The sequence below is a fragment of the Rhodnius prolixus genome, unplaced genomic scaffold (genome assembly GCF_049639745.1).
Source record: "Rhodnius prolixus isolate KJV_2025 unplaced genomic scaffold, Rpr scaffold_1, whole genome shotgun sequence".
NCBI classification, from domain to species: domain Eukaryota; kingdom Metazoa; phylum Arthropoda; class Insecta; order Hemiptera; family Reduviidae; genus Rhodnius; species Rhodnius prolixus.
Window position 1 is genome coordinate 15,969,615 of NW_027411581.1, and position 26,673 is coordinate 15,996,287.

The 26,673-nt window shown below is 31.4% G+C and overlaps 2 protein-coding genes across 2 annotated transcripts; one reads left to right on the forward strand and one right to left on the reverse strand.

Annotated features, from left to right (window-relative positions):
- The first annotated feature begins 7 nt into the window (after nt 1–7).
- Nucleotides 8–7,752, forward strand: CCT8 (chaperonin containing TCP1 subunit 8). The gene is made up of 10 exons (XM_074113873.1): nt 8–205; nt 2,222–2,392; nt 2,482–2,613; nt 2,689–2,887; nt 3,338–3,399; nt 3,482–3,619; nt 3,705–3,950; nt 5,124–5,335; nt 5,538–5,775; nt 7,352–7,752. Exons 1-10 carry the CDS (start codon nt 146–148, stop codon nt 7,541–7,543), a joined length of 1,650 nt encoding a protein of 549 aa, XP_073969974.1. The 5' UTR covers nt 8–145; the 3' UTR covers nt 7,544–7,752.
- A 3,965-nt stretch (nt 7,753–11,717) lies between these two features.
- Nucleotides 11,718–26,496, reverse strand: LOC141446768 (uncharacterized). The gene is made up of 11 exons (XM_074113507.1): nt 26,089–26,496; nt 25,502–25,828; nt 23,399–23,659; nt 22,386–22,699; nt 21,992–22,162; nt 21,406–21,656; nt 20,646–20,806; nt 19,430–19,606; nt 18,994–19,107; nt 17,275–17,691; nt 11,718–14,577 (listed from the first exon to the last, which is right to left on the reverse strand). Exons 2-11 carry the CDS (start codon nt 25,824–25,826, stop codon nt 14,438–14,440), a joined length of 2,331 nt encoding a protein of 776 aa, XP_073969608.1. The 5' UTR covers nt 25,827–25,828; nt 26,089–26,496; the 3' UTR covers nt 11,718–14,437.
- Between the last annotated feature and the right edge of the window lie 177 nt (nt 26,497–26,673).

A 26,673-nucleotide genomic window follows, 5' to 3' on the forward strand; every position in this document is an offset into this window, starting at 1 on the left:
CTCTCCTACGCATGTGACGTCTAACCTCTGTTTCTGTTAACCTAAACTAGAAACTAGTGCCGCATTTTCTGTGTGAGTGAACGTGTTCAGAAGTCTATACAATTAATATTCTTTATTCAAAAAGCTATTGTAATTAATCCTTCAAATGGCTCTTCATGTGCCCAAAGCCCCAGGGTTTTCCCAGATGTTAAAAGAAGGAGCCAGAGTAAGTTGATCACTAGATAATTTAAGTTCTAGAAATATGACAATGTACATTAATGTATTATTTCTTTATCCAATTATTGTTTTAAATAACTTTTAATGAATTCTTACTACTATGCACTATTCTAACCAAAACTTCGCTGACCCTCAGTAAATGCCTAGTAACAAAAATATTAAACATCCTCCCTCTCTTTTAGAATAAAATAGGTAGACAAAATTCTCTACCTAACATGTTATTGTAGGTCAGCAACGTTTTTTTGTCAGTTCGAATCAAATAACTTTATTAAAATTATTGCCCCTGTTGGGGACCAGCTTTGTTTAAACATTAGAATGATCATAGATTAGAGAGGCTTATTTTAGAGTGGCCTCAAACGTTCTAATTTACTTCTAAAAAAAAATTAGATATTTATTTGCAAGTTAGAAAACAGTAAAACCTTTATTCATAACTATTGTAGATTGTAAAGGGAATTCACTACGCCTTAAAAGTGATATCCGCCCACCAGGAAAAGGTATATTAAGAGAAGCATTCTTGAGGGCGATGTTTTCGCTTAGATTATTAACGTTTAATGTAATATTCCCGTAGATAAGCAGTCCATGGGAGTTTAATCTTCTTAGGAATAGGTAGAGAAGAAAGTAAAGAAAAGGGAAGTATAATGAGACCAAATATATTGGCAGAGCAAATGTTGCAACGTACTAATCAAAAGAACACAAGCTACTACTGTTTCCCCTCTTTTTTCTCTGCCTTACGATTTTTTATGCTCCCTCGGACAGTTTCATTTAGCAAATTATTAGTGTAATAATTAGGAAAGGTCTGATAATAAACTTTACCTTGACTTATGCTTTTGTTTTTATTTATTGATTGTTTTCTGGGATCAGATTGCTTAGTCATAGCTTAAGCTATTTATATGAACCCCTAGGGCAAACTGATATGAACATTTAATGTTTGATAATTTGAAAACTTAAATAATAACCAAATGAATTTGTCTTCTAGGCCGCTTTCATTTTCGTATTAATATTTCCAACAAAACCTGTAACGTAACTCAACTAGGTAGGTATTAAAAAAAAGTTGCTTAAACTTACATTACTGCATTATCTATCTTGTTTTTTCTTTTCATCTTCCTTTGTACCTTCTTTCTTTGTATCTTGAAATGGATGGAGGTATTGACCATGCCAATATGGTTGAACGTGTAACGTGTATGTTGAACTTGTATGTAACTTATTAGTGACTGGAGCATGGCTCTTATACTTAAAAATGAATATGAATAAAAGCGCTTCTGTTTAAATTTCTTCCATTTAGAAGTTAATATCATAAAAATAAGTTAAACAGTTTAATTATTTATTTAGACTTGGGCATTTATTCTTGTACATAAAAACAGTTTCAGTGGTTAGTGCTCTGAAAATTTCACGGTACCGTATTCTATTCCGACATGATTTCTACCTAGTGGGAACATATTTTATTTTTTTGTATGAATCAATTGGAAGATATACCAAATAGTGAACGTGGAAATTCACACCATCAAATTTGCAGCTATCTAGCAGTAATCACACATTTTATAGCATATTAAAATAAGCTGATTAAAGGGCCATACAGGTTGATGCCCCTGACTTACTAATAAATAAAAAGATGCATTGCGAAATTTCACAATAAATTTAGAATGTATATTAAACTTCCATTCTTCGGAAACTATTTTTATTAGATTATTGAAGATTGTTAAAAGAAATGCCTCAAAATAATTTGAACAAAAACAAACTAAACGTCACGTGGTATGTATTGAAAATATCTGTTGATAATAATAAGATATTAATATTAATTAACAAAGCTGGTCCAAAAGCATTAAGAATAAAAGTCAATTCGACATTCACAGATTTGTAAAGCTACAGTAGGTTGGTCCCTTGATGCAAGAAAAAAGAGAATATGCCCTACATAATTCGTCCACTTGGCGATAAATTTGCCTAGAATATGCCCTTTTTTTTATACATCCTACCAATATTAATGGGTGTATTTTTTTTGTTCGTATAGAGCTTCCAAGGACTTGAAGAAGCGGTTTACAGGAATATAAGTGCTTGCAAAGAATTTTCTGAGACTGTACGAACTGCTTATGGCCCGAATGGAATGAATAAAATAATTATTAATCATATTGACAAACTTTTTGTAACCAATGATGCCGCTACGGTTGTGAAAGAATTAGAGGTAATGTTCAATGTTGTTTATTGACAGTGTTATGAAATAAAAATAATCTATCTCATATAATCTATTTTCAAATAACTTTTAATCTGCAGGTAGAGCATCCAGCTGCCAAAATTATGATACTAGCGTCACAAATGCAGGAAGAAGAAGTTGGAGATGGAACAAATTTTGTAATTGTTTTAGCAGGTTCGCTTCTTGAAAATGCGCAGGATCTTCTTAGGATGGTAAATATAAATTTATATCCAAGCCATTTTCTGCCTGTAATCCAGAGCAATTGCCATTTGTCTATTTAATTTCAGGGAATGACGCCTGCAGATATAATTTCTGGTTACGAATTGGCAATGGAACAAACAGTACAAATTCTAGATGCATTAGTTTGTGCCACAATTTCTGATTGTCGGGAGGAAGAATTGGTTACCAAAGCTGTTAAAACAGCTGTAATGAGTAAGCAATACGGGAACGAAGATTTTCTGGCAAGGCTCATTACAAAAGCTTGCAGTAAGTTCTTTAAATATATATTTTATATATATAAACTAGATTTACAAGGATTTAAACATCTAATTGTTTTCTTTGAATCCTCCCAGAAACGTATAGTTATAACTAGGAAAGGTCAAGAGAGTTTTTCGTCCAGCAAAAAATTTAGCAAGTTATAAATTTATAAATATTTCTGAAAGTTTCTGAAATTTTATAACATCTCTCTTCAGGATTAAAAGAAAAACAAAATTAGTTTTTTATTAATTGGATATTAGTTTTTTTTTTTAAATTAAAAATTGACGTTGTAAGTTAACAAAACATGGACTTAAAACAAAATTACAAAAACGAATTGGAATAATTACTCTTTTTTTTAAAAAACATAAGTTGGATCCTACAAAACAAAATGTTCTTTTAGACTGCAGTTTATTTACTTCATTTTAGTTAAATATTTTTAATATAATCAATATTTTTCAGTTTCTATTATGCCGGAAGAAACAACATTCAACGTTGATAATGTGAGAGTATGCAAAATTTTGGTAAGTTATTGAGGCAGTTATTCTTGTAACAACAGTATCTGAATTGTTTCTACTCACACTAGTATTGGTTTCATTAATGTAGGGTTCCAGTTTACTTAACTCTGAAGCTATTTTAGGCATGGTATTTAAACGTCAAGCAGAAGGGGAAATTACTAAGAAAAATAAGGCAAAAATCGCTATTTATACTTGCCCAGTTGATATTGGAACAACAGAAACTAAGGTAAAACTAATTTTTCCCATATTTTGGAAACGTTGCTTGCGAAATTGTTGTTTGAATTAAGAACAAATTGTAAATTGCTTTAAAGGGAACAGTACTAATTAAGTCGGCTGGTGAACTTTTGAAATTTAGTGAAGGAGAAGAACATAAATTAGAGCAGGAAATTAATGCAATAAAGGAGGCTGGAGTAGATGTAATTGTCAGTGGAGGAAAGATAGGAGACATGGCTCTACATTTTATCAATAAAGCTGGCATAATGGCAGTTAGAGTAAACAGTAAATTTGACATTCGAAGACTTTGCAAAGCCACAGGAGCTACTCCCCTACCAGATATTGTTAGTATTTAGTAATTAAATTTTTATATTAAATATTTAATAGAGTATGCGTTTAATTTATTAAAGTAACATTTAGTTCATTTTATTTTCAAATCTATCGGATTGGTTCAAAGGTTTGGTTTAGATTTTCACTAGTTTTTATTTTTTTTTATCCATTCAAAAAAGAAATATATCTTGAAATTGCAGAGGATTGCACGTTACAGTTAATAAAGTATCAGTATACTTTATTCAAGCGCTCTAGCCCAGATTCACATCTAAATCTGTCAAATTTAATCTAATATAATAAAAAGTTGTTTTTGAAGGAAACCAGATGAACCCTTAGAATCTAAAATTTGATTAAGATGGTAGAGCCTAATGGAGGAAAGATTTTGGTGCATATTCAAGCTATGGGATTAAGAATCTTCGTCTTTGATAATCAATTGGACTAATATGTATTTGGAAATGATGTATGCAAACTTGGTTTCTGGGGGCATTTATTTCGCAGCAGTCCAGGATCCTTAAACAAAAAACCTTTTATGAGATTTGGCAAGAAAATTAGAAAAAATCACAAATAAAAATAGGAAGAGTTCATAGTTAAGGTAGAAAATTCTGTCGAGCTGAAAGAGATTAAAAAAAGTGTGCTCCAATCAGAAACACAAGAGGCTAAAAAGTTACTTAAACATATTTTCTTTGCCAAAACCATAAATTTTCCAGTTTTTTACTTCAAGCAAGTTTGTGTAAGTTTATGTTAGTACAAGATAGCCGAGCGGTTAGAGGCCAAGCCCGCAAAACTAAGATGTATGTGTTACTAGGTTCGATTCCCGGTCTAGTATATGGTCTTAATATGTTTGTCAGTTGTCTCCGTCCACGACGCCTAATTAATTAATTGGACGTAAAGTCCGTCTGAAAAAATTGCATTACTTTATATTTTTAGTACAAAGAAATAGAAATATTTTTCCCATGAAACTTTTAAAATTTGGGGTTATATATGCTTACTTGACCAATTTTGTAATTTATGAATTGTATACATGTTCCAAAATGTATATTTTCAGTGGCCAGTATCTCAGTCTATCTTATCGTAGCATTTTTTTGCCTTTTGCTCACAACTTTTAATCACTTAAGAAATAATTATAAACCAAATTCTAGAGTTCCTGATAGCTCCAACAAAGTAGTTCAACTTTTTTTTTTTAACAGACTGTACCAACCAAAGATGAGCTTGGATATGCTGATTCAGTTTACACGGATGAACTTGGGGACACGTGTGTCGTTGTGTTCAAACTAGAGGGACAGGAGTCTAAGATTTCAACTATTGTTATTAGAGGTTCCACAGATAATTATTTAGATGATATCGAGCGATCCATAGATGATGGTATCAATACCTTCAAAGGCATAGCAAGAAATGGAAGGTTTGTTCTTAATTTCCCTTATTTTATTTATTGTTTTTAAATTTCTTTAAAATGATGCTGCTAGGAAAACTTGGTGTTAAAAAGAGGGCAATCATTTGTTGTGCACCCATAAAAATAAAATTAAAACTATTCATGTTACATTTTATTTATTATTTTTGTTTAATTTTTTTAAAGTTTGAAGCCTAACATTTTCGGACCATAGGTTTGTTGCAGGCGCAGGAGCTTCAGAAGTTGAAGTTGCGAAAAGACTTCGTAAATATGCTGATTCTGTTAGCGGATTAGAGCGTTATGCTGTTCAGAAATTTGCTAATGCATTGGAAGTATTGCCTAAAACAATAGCTGAAAATTCTGGGATGAAAGTGAAAGAAGTAATGGACCGTATTCATCAAGCCCACTTTAAAGAGGACGATAGTGGAATAAATGTTGGAATAAACATTGAAGTAAGTGTTAAGAATTAAATATGTTTATACTTAACACAGTTTCTCCCTCTGGATTACTTTAAAAAGTAGAAAGTCTTAGTTCTTAATCGTATTACTTGAATTATTATTATTATTATTATTATTATATATAAATATATAATATATATATATAAACTCGCTTCCCAAACATTCGTACAAATTGAGGATCTGCAAGGCACTTTTCAGAATTTTCCTGATACGCTACTGTAACTATAAAACATCTGGTGACACACGAAATACTATCTTAGGCAATGGAGATCTTAAAATAAAAGCCCACTGAATGCCGTTTGGTTTACTAGATACACACAAACAACACAACTCGATATTTCAGATGTTCACATTCAGTTAACTAATCTAATCGACAATATCTTGCTGCTGGTTTGATGATTTTTCGATCTGTTCAATAATATCCTAGTTCAAGGAGAAATGTAGTTGTAGTTGCTTGATCTCTTCTGAAGAAAAGAAATTCCGAAAAAAGAGAAAAAAAATGCGGAAAGGTCTTGTTCTGCAAAGAATTGAACTCTAGTTTTTCAAGGAAATTAGAATCTTCAAGATCATAGATCTTTACTTTTTTATGTATTTTATTAGGAAAGCTAGTGTAAACAAAAAACATTCATCCCACTTTTGGTAAAACTGACTTAGCATTATGCTTATATTTGAAGTGGGATGTTTGCAAGTCAAAAGGTGAGCGAATGTTATGAAGTATTCCGGGTAACAATGGAATATCGAGTACATCTTCCTAAATTTTATATTTAACTTGTCCTGCATATCCTGTAAATCTCTACTAACTTTTCTTTAATTTAATTTTTAGACAAAATAATTTTTGTTAATTTCTGCTTGTTCAATGCGCACGTTCTTTTTAATAAGTATTTTATATGAAAGAAAGGGTTAGCTCAGTGGTTAGCGTATACTAGATTCCAACGCAAAGATCCGGATTCGAATCCATCAACTGACCCTGAGATTTTCTCTTACTGGGAGCTTCTCACAGATAACTGTTCGTGATGGTCAGTGTTGTCTTTAACGAGAGAACATTTTCCACTGATAAAATTCAGGGACAAATAATATGAAGAATATAAGAAGAACAAAATATAAGAACTAACTTATCTAGTATTTTGAACTTACCAGAATTACCCAGCTTGCTTACTGCACTTAGATTCTCTTATTTCGGATCAATACTGCTTTTAGAGGTTGATTATCCAAAGAATACTGACCGTTCAGGGACGAAATGCATTAAAAATTCGGCTATGGTCTATTTCTATTTTCTCCTTTTTGTAAAAAGAATTATAATATTTCTGAATGTGAATAGACATGTTTTCATACTGCATATAAGAAATAATATAATTTTCTTAGTGACAGTCAATTGGGTTTCAGTCCCTAAACAAGCTCTGAGGATGGGTTATAAAAATAGATTCTTATCTATAATTAATCATGGTCTACCCCAAAATTACGAGGAACGTAATTTCTCTCTCTTACAATTTCTTTCGAATAAAACAGTTTTCTTTAAGATTAAGATCTATTGTTAAATATTTTCAATGTAATTTATGAAAATTAATTTTAGGGTGAAAGGGAAGATGTTACACTAGATGCTTCAGAAGTAGGTTTATGGGATCCTGTAGAACTGAAGAAGTGGGGAGTGAAGTTTGCTACTTCAGCTGTGGTGACTATTCTAAGAGTTGATCAAATTATTATGGCGAAAAAAGCAGGAGGTCCTGCAGCCAAAACACCACGAGGGAATGATGAAGAAGATTAAGTTTTTCAGGATTCCAAGGATGCAAAAAACATGTTAAATTATAAAATTCCTTAGTTTATTTGGAGTATCGGTTGCTAACAACACCTTTAACTTTTTCCATCAGAAAGAATTTTTTTTTTCTTAATTTAAATTTGTTTATTACAATGAATGTATAAGTAGCTTTAATACTAATTTTTTGTATCAGTTTTTGCATTATATATTTATCACAACTTTGTTTTTATTTTTACCTGCAATTACTTAAATTAAAAACAAGATAATGTAGGGAAGGGATTAATAGCTATGCGCTTAGCGTATTGGATTCCCACGCAGAAATCTGGTTCGAAGCCAGCTGCGGGCCCTTAGATTTTCTCTTCCTAGAAGCTTCTTACAGCTATCTCTCCGGTGATGGTGAGTGTTGTCCGTGATGAGAAAACACTGTCCGGAGGCCTGCAGTGCACTGAAAAAAGCTTCGGGCCCAGATGTTCACGCGCCTTAAATCATTTTTTGTTTTTCTTAAAAAAAGGAAGAAAGAAAGAGAATGGTGTCAGTATCATGCTGTATTGCCCCATTTGGCCATCAAACAATCCTATTGAAATTATGTGTTCAGAGAACGATTTAAGCTCTCCGAAAATGAACAAAATATTTTGCCAAATATTGCAAGAGGCTGTGTATATTATAAAGTAAAGTAATCGCCTATTTTTTCAGGCTACCAATTAGGTGTCGTGGACGGAGGCGTTTGGCAAACATACTTTACTGTAAATTTCTTTTCTTAACCATTAAATAAAATCCAAGGCCTAAGACCGGGAATATTAGCTTTGCAGGTCTTTGTGTGTATATATACAATATATAAATGAAATGAACAAAAGGCAAATAATTATGAATTAAAATATCTCAATTTTTTTGTGAAAATAAAGGAAAAAAAAACATTAGGCACAGTAGTGTTACTAAGAGTTAGGAGCTTAATTCTTTCTTTCCTCTTTTAAAGTTATTTTTTTAGTTAAATGATTCTTGCAATTCATCTACAAAAAGTAAATTCAAAATTAAAGAACGAGAAGAAAACTATAATTAATTAATATCTGTCAGACGGGTGCAGCCATGCCTAATATACTTTTTTCCCAAAATAATGAAGTACTTACTTTTTTTAAAAAATAATAAAATATTATTTATTTATTAATTAATATCACGCGAAACGACTGGTTACAACCATTCGGATTTTCTTTAAGTTCCTTTATTAACAATCATACTCAATAATAATTCCACGCAAATCTACTCTCTTAATGTAAGAGGAAGTACTGCAATCTTATCAAATGTCTCTAACCCGAATTACCAGAAGTATGATTATTACTTTTAGGTCCTGAGATCATCAAGAGGTAGATTAAATCAGTTTGATGTAGAGATTTCGACTTCACTTACCATTCAGCAAGTGTGCGAGACGGTAGCGAATGTGAAATCAAACTGATTAACCTACTTCTGATGATGGATTATATAGTAAAAATAGGGCGTGTTCGTTCATACCAGAATTCTCTCCCTATATTTAATTGTACCTATTCAAATTATTACAATACTTTAAAGATTAAAAAAATGCACCAAGTTTGAATTAAATTTTACATAAAATTTAGCACGTGCATCCGGTTTGGAAACCGGACAGGGGTAAACAATAAACGTGTGCTACGAATGATAAAAGCGATATTACCCAGCACAGCGAACCTATTCAGATTTGTCAGTAAATTAATAGTAATACCTGTAATTAACAACCTATATGTGCACTTGCTAAATTTTATGTAAAATTTAATTCAAGCTTGGTACAAGTATTGTAATTTGAATAGGAACAATTAAATTTAGGGAGAGAATTCTGGTATGAACGAACACGCCCTATTTTTACTATACTCTCGAGTTGATGAAATAAAGTTAAGTTTTAACTTACACCTGAGGTAAAAACGGCATTGCACAAGGGTTGAGAGCTTTTATTTGTGTCTCTTATGCGGAGACCAAACATGTACCAACTACTTATCTTTTGGCTGACTCCCCCCTCCGTATAAAATACTTGGCAGTTCTATTGGTAAGATAAAGGAAACATCCCACCAAATAATATTCTTATTGTATTTTATTAAAATTTCGAGTTTTTATAGTTAATGGCAATATTATATTTTTCACGAGTATACACGTCGAACGTACCGTAATAGAGACTTGGTTTGACGTGTATAGACGTCAAACACATTTATCTGGTTAACATAATAAGTTCAGAGAAAATCGTAGAAGGTATTTTCAAAATAATCACAGAGTAAAACCATAAATTATACTCAAATGGCACTTTTGAAAAAGACCAACCATCCACCCTACATCTCTTCTTTACTCCTGTGCCGTTAATTAAATTTTTCTGGAGCATTGTTTCAAATAAAAGTTTTGAAAGCTTGAGTACAAGATGTGTGTATATAGTACTCAGAAAAACATTTGCGCCTTTTTGTCGTAAAATCGCAAAAAATTGAAACAATACTTTTCGGAATGGTACGTCTAATTGAGGGAATTTGATCGTTATGTACGAGCTCCTGCTGGGCTTGATCTAAATAAAGTTGGAACTTCCTGCAACTTTTACTTTTTGAGATATTTTGTTCACACACATACGCACGCACAGTTCGTCTAAAAACAAATGAATCCTCCTTTTTGAAATTTGGTCCTTTACACCGTTAGTTGTATCCCAGACCGATGTTGGTTTCATCGTTCACCAGGCGTTGATTTACCAGTTCAAATATTAATTGGTTAGTGAATACCTGTTCAACCAAGTTCCTATCACATAGTGTGTGTGATATTTAAAATGTTAGACCTGTAAACAAATTATTTAAAACAGAAAAAAGTAATAAATTAAACCTAGTATACATATATATATGAATTTAAGGCTTGCGAATTGTTTATAATGTTTTAGAATTGTATTTCATTTATTCTGTTGATGTTATAAAAGCAAATCTTCCTCTGAAAGGGACTGATATGCATTAATCCAACATTGTTAAACAGCCTACACTATAAGTAGATACTTATTATTATTAAACTATACTTAATAGTGTACATATTACACTAGTAAGTATAATGTTGCAAGTAACTTGTATCCTGTGGAAGTTTATTATTTTATTTTATTACTACTATTCTTTTTTCACTCTTTAAATTTAAGTAAGATATTAAATTGTATTTATTTTCTAATATGTTAGTGTCTTATGTGCTAGTCTCTGAGAGTTCTTTTGGCTAATGATAAATTTATTATATTTATTTCATTGATCTATTATTTTTTATTTATTATGTATCTGTACTCGACTATCTGACGGTCATGGAAGATGTCTTTATTATTTAATTATAAAGTGTGTACTTCCTTTAAATTATACTGTATTTTCAAATAAAGGACGTCTACTACTTATTGTAATAATAAACGCATTATCTATCTGTAGATTACCTCCATCTGTTGCAGTTATTGGTCGCGTCCTACTTCCTTATTTCTGACTATTCTGATCATTTCTGTTTCATTGATACTCTTTATTGATGACACCACCAACTTCATCATTCTTGTGAGCTTCACTTGGCAAACGATCCTTTTTTTATATGTTACATATTTCTTGTTCTACTTGCAAATTTATTCTTTTTCATATTAATGGCTTAAAAGGTCATCACTAATAGTGCAAACTAACGGATAAGCTCCAGATCTGTTTTTTTTTTTAAAAAAATCTTCCGACTGCGTGTTTGTTTGTTTTTCCCTCTCAAACAGGTTAGCGGCTTAACCCATAGTGGTTAGGACACTTGTTATACGTTACGAATTTCCGACACTGGGGACACCGACTAAAGTTGTAATCGGCTATTTTACAAAACGATTTTCAAAATTTACATTACACTATATCTACATTTTAATATACAATAACAAACACAAGAATTCTCTGTAGTGCCGCATACCCAACTATACGAGAATGGGCATTTTTAATTGAAGGTTGAAAGTTAATTAATTCAAGCATAAAATAATGAAAAATGTGATGTCTTGAATCCAACTTAATAAAAATATTTTTCATGTTGAACAAAAAAATTGAATATAAATAAGTTCGGCAATTTTAATAAATATTGCGGCATTGAATTCTACTCTCTAAAAATCTAATTTTACTCGTAGTTTGATTACGCATGTTATTCTAAACTAGAAAGATGTTATACAAAGAAGAAAAGAAAAAACAGTAACACTATTAATCTATATTATTTTTTTAACTGTACACATAATTGATTCATCAATAATGGAATTTCTAAAACAATTTTTATAAAAAAGAAGGAAAAAAAATTGAAACGGTGGTGTGGCACACTATTCTCGCATGCTTTGAAATACAATTTTAAGTTAGACACATTTAATTGTAATTTGTTTGTACTCTTGTTCAAAAAATATGATAAAAACCAGAAGTCCTCTTAAGAACCCCGATTTTATTTTATTTTAGTAATAAAGCTAAAAATAAAAAAAGTCAGTTGAGGAGAGCTTTTTATCGCTCCTGCTTCCCTATTTAACTTAATTTTACTGAAAACATTTGATTGCCAAACAAGTTGGAGATTTAACACAAAAATTGTTAGCAACGGTTAAATATTCTAATATTTAAAAGATGAATTGGAAATGTCTTGAGAAAGACGTTATTTACATACCACAAGGATGGATATGAAAATTATATAACGTCCTGAGCTACATTATTCTATTAAGAATAATTTCCGCCGCAATGACTTCTTTTACTTAATTATACAGAGATTAGCCTAATGGCTCTTTCATCATGAATACTATAAAATGAAATACATAGTAAAATAAACTATGCGTCGGTGTAAATGAGTATGCGATGAGGGTTAGTGACAAATTATAAAGAGGATCTTGGAGTGAAATATAGAACACATGCAACCTTGTTATCAACTTTTTAAATACTCAATATCTTATAAAATGAATTTGAAAATTGCCAAAATTATATTATGTTTACTGTTTTGTTCACATCGATTGAAAATAATTATCCTAAGTAACGCGTTTTTAATCAGAAAAAATCTAAAATTCAGAACAGATCTGTAGAATGTAAGTTAAACAAAATAAAAAACCGAAATGGAGCGTAAGAAAGGCAATCTTAGCAAAGGTTCTTTAAAATAACCTTGGAAAGCCCACCCCAAATTTACAAGTATAGACAACTTATATTTCACTAAAAATAAATTTTCAAGTAATTATACTTGAAAAAATGAAAATCTATAAAGATTTCAATTTTTTAAGTTAGGTACAGTTTGAACATAAAATGTTTCCTAAACATAAAGTTATTACAAAATTACATTAAGATTTCCAAGTGTTCAAGTATGTGTTTTTCGCCCAACATTAAGTAAAAAGAAAAAAAAAAATTACTAAATGTAAAGCAGAATTCTTAATTTTGACACAAAAAATTATATATCCATTCCTGTGTGCGCCTTTTCAGACATTAGCCACACAAACACAAAATATAAATAATTTAATTTTATTAACAGTTATATAGAAAATGTAATTAATTATTAATGTTAATATAATTTAATTTAATGCCTGAATGCTGCTGCTGATAGTAATAAAAGCAATTACAAAAATTATAATTACTAATAATTCTTAAACACAATTTAATTTCTGAGATGGATTTTTTATTTATATAATAAAAATCTCAGTAAACAAAAATGTTTTTATGTACAATCCAGCAAGTAATTATGAAATTACAGAATTGACTTCCAAATGGTAAATATTGCACTTTAATTTTCCATTATAACACCTCTTTCGAGTGTCTAAACAAGAAAGTTAAATTTTCAAATTTGGAATATGTTTAGGTAATAACCAAATATATTGATAAACGTAATAAATATTAATGACAAAAGAAAGAAAAAAAAAAGGGCGAGACTATCTGGGCAAATCTTAACATAAATATAACAATAAAATACATTTGTTTTTGTTTCTTATTTTTATCTTTTCTTTATATATATTTATAAAACTATGTACAACGCTTAAAATCTGGATAAAAACCCTTTGAGAGAACCTTCAATTTATTTATGAAGGGTCCATTCTGGCAACAATTTTGGAGACACCATACTAAGTTTGCTGAACCAATCTTAAATAAACGAATTTGTATCAATAATTATATACATTTCACACAGTTATATAAAAAAAAAGGTATTTGTTTATGATGTGGAATATAACATAATAAAATCTCAGAAAAATGCGTGCTGCTTTTACAGAAGTATTAATCATATACAGTATTTGTGAGAGGAACTCAAAAGGTTTAGCTGCCGGTACCAATATTATATAGAAATGAAAGAGGAAGCAGTCCAGTTTGGTTTATGGTTCTTCTAAAAATATAATTTTAGGAGTAAGACCATTATTTACACAACTCTATTCAAGATATTCATTTGTTACTAAATGAAAATGAATTAATCTAACCCTAAATAATTATTTTTTCATAAATAGTTCAATTAACATATTCGCGAAATGTTGGTTTAAAGCATTGTTTTATACAAATAAAATTATGAAAAACTTATATTAATAACTTCCAATTATTTTGAATCACGATAGTGTGTACAATTGAGTCAATTATTAAAAAAATAAAATGGTCTAGTGTTCTTAGAACAAATTTGTTTATGGTGTCTCCTCCATCGAAGAAACAAGATATATTGTATGAAGGATGAATAGCGTCGACATAATTATCTCGCTTTTTAAAATTATATTTATTTAACTTCCTCCTTACTTCAATGATTGTTCCTCTCTCTTTCTTCCTGTTGTCCCTTATAACTAGGACCTTCTTTTAAGTATATATATTTATATACAACAGTAACAGTTGCGGCAATTGCTAGATGAAATATAAGATGCTTAGTGCCCCTACCAACAGGAGGCTGGTGCTTCCTTCTCTAGTTTACAACGGCACATTAATCACTCTATTTGCTGTTACGTAAAGTTCTCCTTGTACTACCAGTTGCAGCGTTGTTACCATTTGAAGTATTCGCAACACCACCACCACTGCTGTTGCTAGTCAAGTTTTTATTTGTATTAGAATTGGAGGCAGCTGCCGCAGTTCCTAAACAGAAATTAATAAACCGTTTACTTACTAATTAATAATTAATAATGCTTTAGGGAAGGGATTAGCTATGAGGTTGGCATACTGGACTCCCACGCGGAGGTCCCGGGTTCGAATCCAGCTGCTGACCCTTAGATTTTCTCTTTCTAGGAGCTTCTTACAGCTCACTGCTAATAACCTCAGCTGTTGATGCGCCAAAAAAAAAAATAATAATAATAATAATAAAGTAATAGCAAAGTTATAAAAACTTAAAAATTGTAGTAAAGAAAAATAAAATAAAGGTGAAATTAAAAATAAAAATAAGTAAATAAATATAATCACTAATAAAAAATGAAAGATGAAAAATACTTTATTTTGATTAAATTAAATTGTATTTTAATGCAATACAATTTAGAATAGATAAAAATAAAACGATCACTTGCAAAGGGTCCTACTATTTCAAGCACTACGTAGAGCGGGTATTAGTGCGCCACTAAAAAACATTTTAAAAACAATAAATGGGAATAATAATAATAAGCGCGGTGTAAAGAATGGGCCAACTGTATCCCCCCCCCCCCACCTTTTGCCACAACTAAAGGGCTATTGCAAGGCTGTACGATATCACCCACTCTTTTTAAAATTTACATCCAAGGGGTACTGCTGGAAGTATAGTGGAGAGCATGTAACTGTACGGAGCGGAAACCTGGGCAATATCTAAAGCCAGTTGAAGGAAACTCCTTGCTTTGGAGATGGATTTTTGGAGAAGGTCGGCAGGGATTTCTAGACTGGAAAGGGGAAGTTTTGAAGACGTAAGGGAGATAATGGAGGTAAGAGGTAACGTGTTAATGCGTAAAGAAGAGGAGAGGAGACTGAGGTGATTTGGACATGTGGTGAAGGTGGATAAAGAGGGAGCAGATAGCGAAGAGGGTATTGGAATGGCAGGTGAAGGGCAGGAGGAAAAAAAGGAAACCCAAGCTAACATGGAGGGACTTGCTAAACGAGAGTCCACAAGGAAATGGTTTGCGAGAGGAGGATGCAATGGATACAGAGAGATGAAAAGAATATCTTACGAGAACATTTCGATTGAGGAAAACCTCAGCTTTAAGGAAACTCCTTTTTAAAAAAAAACCGAGAGAGATACCACACGAAGATAATAACGTCCTTGAAACGTTGTGATCTAGCATACACTAAAGTTAAGTTCCCAGTTGTAAATAGTCAAAAGTCACAGGGGTAATGGAATCTTATTGTAATTGTCAAGGAAGCTAACTTCACGTAACAATGGTTTTTTGACCACCCCTACTGCTCAAGAAAGGCCTCCCAGAGAATAATCGTGCAAAAAAATGGATATACAAAGTGGGGCAAGACAATAATAACTACTGTAACAGGAGCAATACCTTTACAACTGAAAATCAAATTCACTAGACCGAAGGGATGAACCAAGCCTAAAAATGCGAAATCCGCTGCAATAGATGAAACTCAACTTCGCAGGTTTGTTTACGTACCAGAGTTAAATACAATAAATAAACTGGATTTCTTTCATTTAATTCTCCTTGGCAATTCCTTTCAATAAAACTATGAAAAAATGAATGTAAATCTCCTTAACAAAAACTTACAGTTTAAAATGTTAAGTATAAGGGTTGATTAAACGCCAAAAGGTATACAAATCAGCAAGCACCCAACATTTCATTAATACTTCATTGATATTATTTAAGTAATTTTACTGCATTAATTTTCATTAATATTTTTTAGAATTTATTAGATGTCACAGACCCTTATGCTGGCCACTTCATTTATAATAATTTTTTTGTGAAAATAATAATAAAATGTATATTTCTTCATCATAACTAAATAGAAGCTTATTTTAACTCTATTCCACATTATTTTTCTGATTTATCTCTATTATGCCCTTTATTCTGTGTAATCACATTAAATGTACATTAAAATAAAATAAAAAGTTGAGTGTAGTTCTGATTACTATTTAAATTTGAATCACAAAGTTAGAACAAAATTTGAATCTTCAATTCTTCTAACAGAAGTATTTGAGAGCACAAATAACACACAGTTAATAACAAGTAAATTATTCATTTCTCTAATGCAGTTCCTTTAATTGAGTACTTGCAGTAAAATACTTTAATAATTAACTGTCCTAAATATGTGCAAATTTTATCTATTTTATATTCCATATATTCATAAAAAGGTAACAAGAACAAGAACAACAAGAAGAAGAACAAGAACAAGAACATTTTTTGAAAAAGCCGTTTTTGCTCATTTTTGGCAACTTTTTTCTCGAAACCTATTAGATCTGGGTTGTTGCAAAAAAATTACAGTTATAAAGGAGGGTTTGCCCTTTATTTTAAAGAAAATTTGGGAATTTTATCTTTTATAGAAAAAGAGAAAAAAATTGTCAAAGTTGGGTGTTTTTCAACGTTACGCTTTTTCGTGCATTTTTTGACGATCAACCCTACCGGACAGTTTTCATAAATAAATTTTTTTCCATGACTATCGTAAATCATTACCCACCTTTGATACAGATAAAAATTTAGGTTTTTTGGCCATATCATAAGCACTGTAGCGTAAGCCACAGATCTTAAGCATAGATATGTAGCTCAAGATTGTGCTATCATAAAGCTGGTAAGCACTACTTGCGTCAAACTTATTCAAAAGATTAGTGCAGAAAAGCTAAATTTGATGTAAGGAAATGTTTAGAATGTTATTTACCTCTTGCTTTTGCCGGGGCGCCAGTTGAGGTAGTGCTTTGCTGTTGCGATAGCTGAGGTAAAGCAGGTGTACCCCTTCTTGTCCGTTTCTCTGATCCCGGACCACCTTGGGAGGGAGCAGCGCCTTTTCTTTTGCTCACTGCAGTTGGGGCATTTACTTTAATATCCTTCCTAATAGCCGTAGCGTTTGCTTGTGAAGCTCTGTTAGGTACAGTATTCGCAATACTAGACCCCACTGTTTTTTTGTTAGAAGTCGTTAAAGAAGATATTGCTGGTGGGGCTTGCCTTCTGGCGGCAGCAGCTTGTTGCACAACCCTCTTTACGGCCGCAGTTCGTTTAATAGCTGCAGCTTTTTTAGCCTTTGCTACAGCAGAAGCAGAAACCCCTCCTCCAGCACCCGCTCTTCTTCTGGTAGTTCCTGCATAAAAAAAAAGTTCATGACGAGGAAGGAAACAAATACTTTATTATTGTTTCGCTTTTAACCAAAAAAAAATAGCTATACGCGAGATTCGAATGGGGATATCCCACTTACAAAGCCACGCTTCATAACCACTTGACACTCACCCGATCCCCCAAAAAATTACAGCCCAGCAGTCATGCTCCAAAAACATGAAATCAACGCCAAAGATACCGTAAGTGAAATTTTTTAAAATAAGTGATATTTTTCGAGTAATTTGAGCACGAAATTAGAAGAAAATCATTATAATGTATTATAAAAAAGGTCATTCAACAAAAAAATTCTTTTCTGTAAAATAGCACTTCCAGTTTACGTTTCTTTTATAGGAAATATCTTCTGATTACGTAGGCGACGACAGAGTATTTGTCCAGAATGGAAATTTTAAAAATAATACTTCAAAAAGAACCCACAAAAATCAATAACCATAGAAAAATGATTCAAAAAATTTAAAAGTATAAAATTATAAAAATAATTTAAAAAATAAAATAAATCACTAAGATAAATCATTTAAGAGAAACCAGCAAAAAATTGGGGGGAAAAACCATACTATAAAAAAACAATCCCGATTGCTGATTTTTAAAAAATATTCTTTTCATCTAGAGAGGGAGTAAAGTTTGTCATTTACGGAGGACATCAAAATACTAATTTTCGGCATCAATTTCGAAAAGATGATCGTAACAATTCTTCAAAGCAAGAGTTAAGAGATTTTAAAAATACTTCGTTTTTTTTTTTCAAAATACACACGTTTGAAAGTAAGATCATTAAAATAGCAAACAGTATGCTGTTACAATTATTTACCATATAACAGTTGCTCACTTTATTTCTGAATAAATATGTATTTGAAATAATTATAATTATAATTTTCATTTCTTATCATATGAAAAGTATTGTGATAAAATAACTCTTCAAATAATTTCAAAAATAACTGCCTATTTGTTTTTATAACTGGATTGGAAAAACACGAATCACATTTGTCATACATACATTTTCCAACATTCAGTTTTAAGATATTACTGAGCAAGATCCACTAAAACATTGAAAATGGTAAACTACCAATTTTCAATGGTAAATTATAACTTACACTGCGTGGTAGCTAACCTATGATCAGTGGCTACATGAAGGTAACACAGCGCTAACCCTATGCGGAGTGGAAGGGATAAAGCTATTTGACCATTATCCGCGAATTAGAGAGGAGATTACAATATTAATAAAAAGAGCTGATGATAACAAAACATTATTTTACTTAGTATTTTGCATAATTACCTGCAGAACGACGATTTTCCTCCCCACTACTAAGTTCCTTTTTTTTCCCCACCTTCTTTTTATTTTTCTTTCTCCTTTTCAGTTGCTCTTCATTTCGATAAAGTGACAAGTCCACTAGATCAAATTTCATATGCATTTAATAAATAATAAGGCTTAAAATATATTTATTTTGGTGCTAAAGGCCTTAGATGTCGATAAGATAAAATAGTCTGAATGAACCATCATGTCTTTTAGAGATATTTATTGTTTAAGAACAAATGCAAGTGATCAAATTCGTCTATTATAATTAGTAAAGCAAACTAAAATAAATTATTGTCTATTGATTATTTTTTAAAGCTATTCTTAAAAAATATTTACAATTAAAAATACGAATTAAATCGAACTTATGCAAAAAGAATAGATGCTATTTGTTTTTGAGGACTCGATTAACACTTACATCCATCTGGATGAGTTTCTGTGAGTGTATCATCAGCAGGTGGTGGGGCTACTCCTCGCTCTACGTCCAATGCTCGCTGAAGAATACTTTCTGTCCGACGATTTTCAGCCTCAGGCAACCGAAATTTGTCCTTCTCCACACGCTCTAGGTTCAAGTTTGTCAAAATGCAATCGAATTCTGTTAAACATAAATGAAAACTGGTAATATTACAAAAATCTTAAACTTACTAAACACTTACCTCTAAAACTTCCCTAAAAAGGATTTTCTTATAAAAATAATTTTAATTAAAATTTTGATCTGATGTTCCTGATTTATAAATGTAGCTGGGAAAAAATCGTAGGTGCATATGAAAAACTTTGGTTTCCGGGTAATTGAAGTCATAAAGAAGCGAAAATAATTTCATTACAAAGAAGGGCAAATGTTTTTTCACTTCCATATTAGATTGGAGGCTTCAAAATTTGGATGTTCGACACAAAACAGGTACCAAGTTGGACATATTAGGTTTTTTTTCAGAAGTATGTTGCGATTGAGCATTAGCCAAACTTGGAGACCGAAAGATTATTGAAATGAGGTTTGCAAACAGAGTGGAGATTTACTTTAGATTTTACCAATGTTTTCGAAACTGTTTCATCACTTCTTGACTATTACTATTAATGAAACGTCGCACTTTTCTAGATGATATACCACATTTACTGTTGTTGCCAATTTATTTTTAAGTTCCTAAGCTCACTGTACTTAGTTGAATTATTTAAATCCTTCGCAAATCAAGATTGATATCTTTTTGAGTTATTTTGCCTCAGGCAAACAGCCACATGACCTGCTGCCAGGTCACCACTTTTTACAGTTGGGGACCTTAAACTTGTATTTCCGGTAAAAAACAAAATAGAAAATCTGTTGCAATACTTCTTGTAAAGCAGGGGAAGTCAAATAAAAAAAAAAGGAATGATAACTATACAATGTTGCAATTTTTCAATGAGATTTGATATATCAAGCAAAAGCTGAGGCTTTTCAAATTAGCAGGTTTGTGGCAAGGCAGTTCGATTTCTTCAAAAATCGTAAAAATAAACACCGTTTTCAAACACCCTTAAGACCCAACTACTCTTTTGCCTCATTATTAATATAATTTACCCTTCAGGACAACTAATCGGTAATTTGATTTAAAGCCCGATTGAAAAAATAAGCATTACTTTACTTTTTTAATATAATTTGTATTAACCTGTGTGGTCGTAGAAATCAGGGGTATAGAGATCTGATGAAGGTTCGGGCTGTTGTGACAACCATCTAATTCTAATACGTGAGCTGGACTTATACACATTCTGCATGGCCTGACAAACATAGAATCCTCCCTCGGCATTTCGTACAGCTAAGAATTCGTTTCTATAAATAAGAAAGCCAATTTTAAAAAATGCATTTGTTAGCAATTTAAATTCTCAAACATAAACTTAAATTTAATTCTAATATAAAAAAATTGTAGCTCATTTGAAGACATACTGTTGAATTTCGCGTAATAAGCAATTCAACTAATCCAAATTTTTTTTAATATTTTCAATCAGGCATTAGTTTCGGCTTATAAGAGGACTTACACTTTTTTATTAATACTCGCCTTTTACCATACCAGATTTCATGAAAGAACACCTTTCCCGTAACATCACCTAAAATTTCTCCTTTTATAAAATGTCTCCTTTAATATGAGTCTCAAAATCTCTTTAGTAATTCCGCAGCATAAATTTTCTTTTCCTAGTTCCAACTAATTTGCAGTTAACGAGGCTGTACATTATATACTAAATTAGATTTTAAAAGAAAGTCAACCGTAAGCCTTTTAATGACCCCAGTGGTCTGAAAAAACTTTTTGATATTTATTAAAATTCCTTTTAAAACAATGAATGAAAACTGATAAACTCGTATTGGAGATTCGTTAAAATGTTTACCAACCTAACACAATACCATTAATTTTATTATTCATACATATAACTAACCTGTAAAATACGATAAGTTTATCAGTTGAAGACATTGAAGGTCTTTTATCTTCATTATCTTTTTCGTTCATTTCTTTCATTTTTTTAAATTTGGCAATTATATTTAACTCTGGAATTGGACTCTGATACGGCTGGGTTGGAAGTCTCTTCCTTCTTGGTTTATCTCCAATTCCTCCACTTTCCTTATCTTTTATTGCTTCTGCTGCTGCTACTTTCTTAAAGGGTTCAGTGGGATTCGCCGGTGATGTACCCTAAACAAAAAATAAACCTTACCTTAATACTGTACTATAGAAACACTGATATGATCTACTCTTTTCAGGAAATAACAAATGAAGGTACAATTATACTTAAATATGCGTGAATTAAAAAGATTTTGATCAAGTAATCTATATCTAAGTATAAAACAAAACTTTGTCCATAATTAAGTTATACGCGAAAGTTTTTCATACTTTCAAAACTTGGCAGTCAAAGATTAGAAATTACAAAATCAAACATTTTGTTCTAATATTAAACTAAAAACTTCCAAATAATGTTTTATGAATGAAGAAAGAATTAGATCATATTATCTAGGAAGATACCAAACAACCTTAGCTGCTCTTTTTGAAGTCTGTCTTGGTAAAGTAGCGACTTTCAAAGTACTGTTATCTGTAGGCTGAGACTGCGCAGCAGTAGTTGTAGTTGTTGCTGTCGCACCAGCCGGAGAAGTCTGATAAGACGATGTAGAAGAGGTGGGCACCGTGACACTTGTTTGAGTTACCTAATAACAGATATTGCCACTTAATAGCCCATAATCTAAATGAAAATATATATTACAGATTAGTACATTGCTTTAAGCGAAATAGAAGTAAAATCGTAAGAAAGGAGAATAATATGAGAATAAACTATTTTACTGATTCAAAAAACATTTCACAACAGTTAAAGAAAACAAACATATCTGAAATATGCTTAAAAAATAAATAAATAAAAATAAACTGACGTACCTGGAGTTGTGATGATTTTGGAGATGTGTTAACGTTAGCAGCCACGGGCTGAGAAGATTCATCTTGTAATTGCCCTGCAGTTGAAGGCTGCTCAGTTAAGGGAGAAGATGCAGGAGCACTTTCCCCAGTTGGAGCCGGTTGAACTGGTTGTTTGCTTAAACTTGTTGATTCTATAGTAATCTGAGTTTGGTTTGATTCCAAGATACGGGTAGTTGGCTCTTCTGGTGGTGAACTTGGCGTTGTTTCTGGTTGTACAGCAGGTTTTGTAATCTGAGTTGCATTCAAAGAACTTCCCAATGCTGATGCTGATGAATCTAAAGAGATTTTAAATATAATCTAAGGAGCAGTTTATGGAAAATTCTCAATATTGAACTCTTTAAGTCACACCTTCCTACAACCGATTTTCTTTAAATTTGAAAATGTAGTCCCACATGTAATTCTTAATAAAATTATTTTGGTGGTCAGACTTGTGGTACACCACAAACATGGCCATTAGACTAAAGCCTAATTAACACCCTTCTCCCAAAAGTGCCGTTAATAAAATTATTTTGGAAAAATGTTCCAAACATAAGTTCTAGATCGACATAATTTCAATTACTACTCCAGAATATTAATCGAATAATTACCAATCGAATTAATTACTAATTAATAATCTATTAATAAAAAGAAAATCGTAGGAGCTGTTCACTAAAAAAATATTTAAAAACTGAAAAACTGATTTAGTAAAGTGGTACTTCTGGTGGCTCTTTTCTTACTAAAGCCATAATATTGTGGCGTCTTCTGTTGGCAGCTAAACGAAATAATTAATTTTAACTCCCTGTGATTTTTCATTTTTGAGATACTGTGTAACACACATACACACGTTTTGAAGGAAAACAAACTTTCTTATTATTCAGAGGACCTCATAACTTTTTTTTTTTAGTGAAAATTTAAAACAGAAACACTTCGAGATTACAATACCTTCTTTTATTATAATAGTGTAAGTGTAAGTAAACAAGTAACCAAACCCTTACTTTGGTGAACTCCCTGCTGTGAAGGCTGAAGTTGCAATAACTGAGCAGGAATAGAAGACCTTGAATGTTGTTCAGTAGTGGTTGTTATACTTATTGATGAAAATGTAGAGACAGTAGAAGACGAAATCTGATGGTGGTGAACTGTTTCTTCTGTATGACGCCTTTCTCCAGACACCATAGTTGTGGTTACGCCTCCACTTCCGGCAAATGATGTTCCACTAGTTTCTTGTGCTTGACCAGCTTCTGACTGCTTTATGGAACCTAGAAAATATTTCCATCATGTATGAGTTTCCGTAAGACATTCAGTATAACAACTTTTTTAACACTAAGAATAAGTAGCAAACGAATAAGCACTCGCACATATTATTTTATTATTGCTTATTCATAATAACTATCATTATATAATTATATTTTTTACTAAATTTATTTTTCAAGTGTTGAGAAATCGAACTATTTAATACTCGAATGGCGTTAATTAATCCAAAAATCAAATAAAATTAAAATGAACTATTTATTTGATGAATTTTGTGAGTTTAATTTAAACATTGTGGTTTTTAACTACTTCTTAGTTTTCTTTAAGTTTACGATAACCACAGTAACTTAAACTCAAGTTTAGGCAACAAACAATAACAGACATGTCTGAAAAAACAGTTACAGGAAAACAATCTAATAATATTATAAAAAATAAATTCTTTTGAGATTGTTTTTATAAAATATTCTTATACATGAAAACTAACATGTGCGCTAAAACGAAATAAAAAATCGTAGAGTTCAAACTAATTACTTCGTTTTAATAGTCCAAGAATGTAACTTACTTTTCATTTTTTTTTTTTTTAAATAAGTCTGAAAAACGGTTTTAACATTTTCTTGATACACACATTGCATATGCGTAGATGCATACATATGTAACTGTTCGAACATTTTTCAGGAATTGGGCACTTCTAGAAAAACATCCTTTAGAGTTTTGCCAAAGTGGTGGTTGTCTTAAATGCCTCTTCAATGAAATTACAGTTTTCAATTTATAAATCAAAGAGAACTAAATGCGTTTCAGAAATTCTAACTTTGAAGAATATTTATAAATGAAAATCTTGAAAATTTCAGTAAAAGATTTGTCGGAGCGTTTTTTCCTTGGTTTAAAAGAGGTTTTACGACAATTTTGTTTTATGAACCTTTCAGAGTATGTGAAATGCAACCCCGGAAGAGGAAAATAAAAATATTTTTTAAACCAGACCAAAACCTTCCCCCGCAAAAAAATGATTAATGATCGTGCAGTAATTTTAATACTTAAATACAGTTACAATGAAATAAACAAATAATATTGACTTCCTTTGTAACATTAACTACTTCTTAGTTTCAGTGTCGTACACTGAAACAAAATAGAAATTTCTAGAGGTAATTTATATAATTTTTTAATAGGATCTTTTTAGTAAACATTTAACGAAAATAATAGAAATATAATACGATAATTACTATAACAGAGAATACGAACTCAGAATAAATATACCCCGCTTTCTTTACTGAAAAGAGCCAAAGGATATCATATTTTAGTAGCCTAACAAATCCTTGCTGAAATTTTTATAATTTAAGATGACAAACTGGCTGTTTTTACAATACTTCTATACCCGAAAAGATCGTTCTTTAAAATTTACATACGATCTACAAAATACGTATAATTAACACAATTAATTTTAATTTCTCTAGCTTGTAGTTAGAGAAGAAACCGCAAAGCCAATATATATCGTGGGTACACACGACTCGAATCCTCTTTTTGGTCTTGGTGATAATTTAATGACAATGGCTCCGTCGAATCATTATGACAGACAGCTAAGCATAATTGGACGCCAAAATTTTTGAAAAATTATACACTAATTTCTTTAACTTAATTCTTCCGGAATTTTAAATAATGACCATTTAAATAACTTTACAAGTTAAGAGTGAGAAAAATTATAATATGTTTCTGTTATACAAATTACTCAGAATAAAACAATTTAAACTATTTTGTGAAATGACACGCCTTAAATTATAATGATGCTTTTTAAATTTGACTCTGCTCACAAACCCAATAAAATGCAAACGAAAAAGTAAAATAAATGATGTACTAACTTTGATGAGATAGTTGATAAGAGTGAGATGGAGCACTATCAGAGTTGGTTGTCGGGTTTGCAGTTTGTTGGGAAACACTTAAATCAGGCATTGTTGGCAAAGAAGGTGCGGTCTGTGGTAGCTGAGATACTAATGGCAACGGTCCTGGTCCTTCCATCCCATTTGATGTTGGTTTGGTAACAGTACCAGGAGTCACACACTTGTCAGATCCACTTCGTGGCAACGGCTGGACTGTTGGTGGTGGTTGAGATGCCTTATGTTCTGCTATGAGGCTTAGCGGCATAAGACTCGTAGGAGCCGCAGATGAAGCACTCATTGCGCTCATACCTGAACAGTAGCACTATTTTCATTTTTCAAATTAAAATAATTGATGTCTTTTTCTATAAATTAATTACCCACAGTATAATAAAAATTAAAGGTACTTAATAAATTACCTCTTCTATGAATACTTTGAACAAAAATATAAATGTGATATAAGAAAAAAAAATAAAAAGGTTATTTTAACTAGGGTAATTTATTCACAAAACTCAAAATAATAGGATTAAATAAAGTTAAGAAGTCAAGGTCTTACTGCCTTGGATACTTACGTATATTAAAAACAGCTTTCTTAAACCGAACTGCTCCTTATTTTTAAAGTAATTTGTTTGTAAGTAAAAAAAGGTTTGTTGTAGTGGGAGATGTTAAATTCTAGATGTAAACTGCATTCTACAACGAAAACAATTCACCAACCTCAAATCAGTAAACTTTGTTCTGTACCTTTTTTTTCAAGTTTCTCCACAAAATGAAACTACTTAACGCAGTTAAAAGATTAAAACTTCGTAAAATGATAATAAATGCAATAATTTGACAAAATTATTCCACATTTACTGTTTCACTTCTACAGGGACAACACACCACACAACAAATAACAAATCCGCCATTACTAAACTCCATTTAGCTAGCTGGTACTATTGAGATGGCGTCCAAATCCCAAAGCCTCTTCTAGATTGCAGACTTTCCTTGCGCTCAATTCACATTTCCTGCATGACGTCACCATTTTTCCGTTTAAACCTGATATTAATCGATACTTAAGTAATTTACTTTATTTAATATTTTCTTTAGGTTTAAATATTCCTTATTAATTATATTATTGCTTCATATTTCTCTTCACTGTTTTGCACCCTTTTACTTTG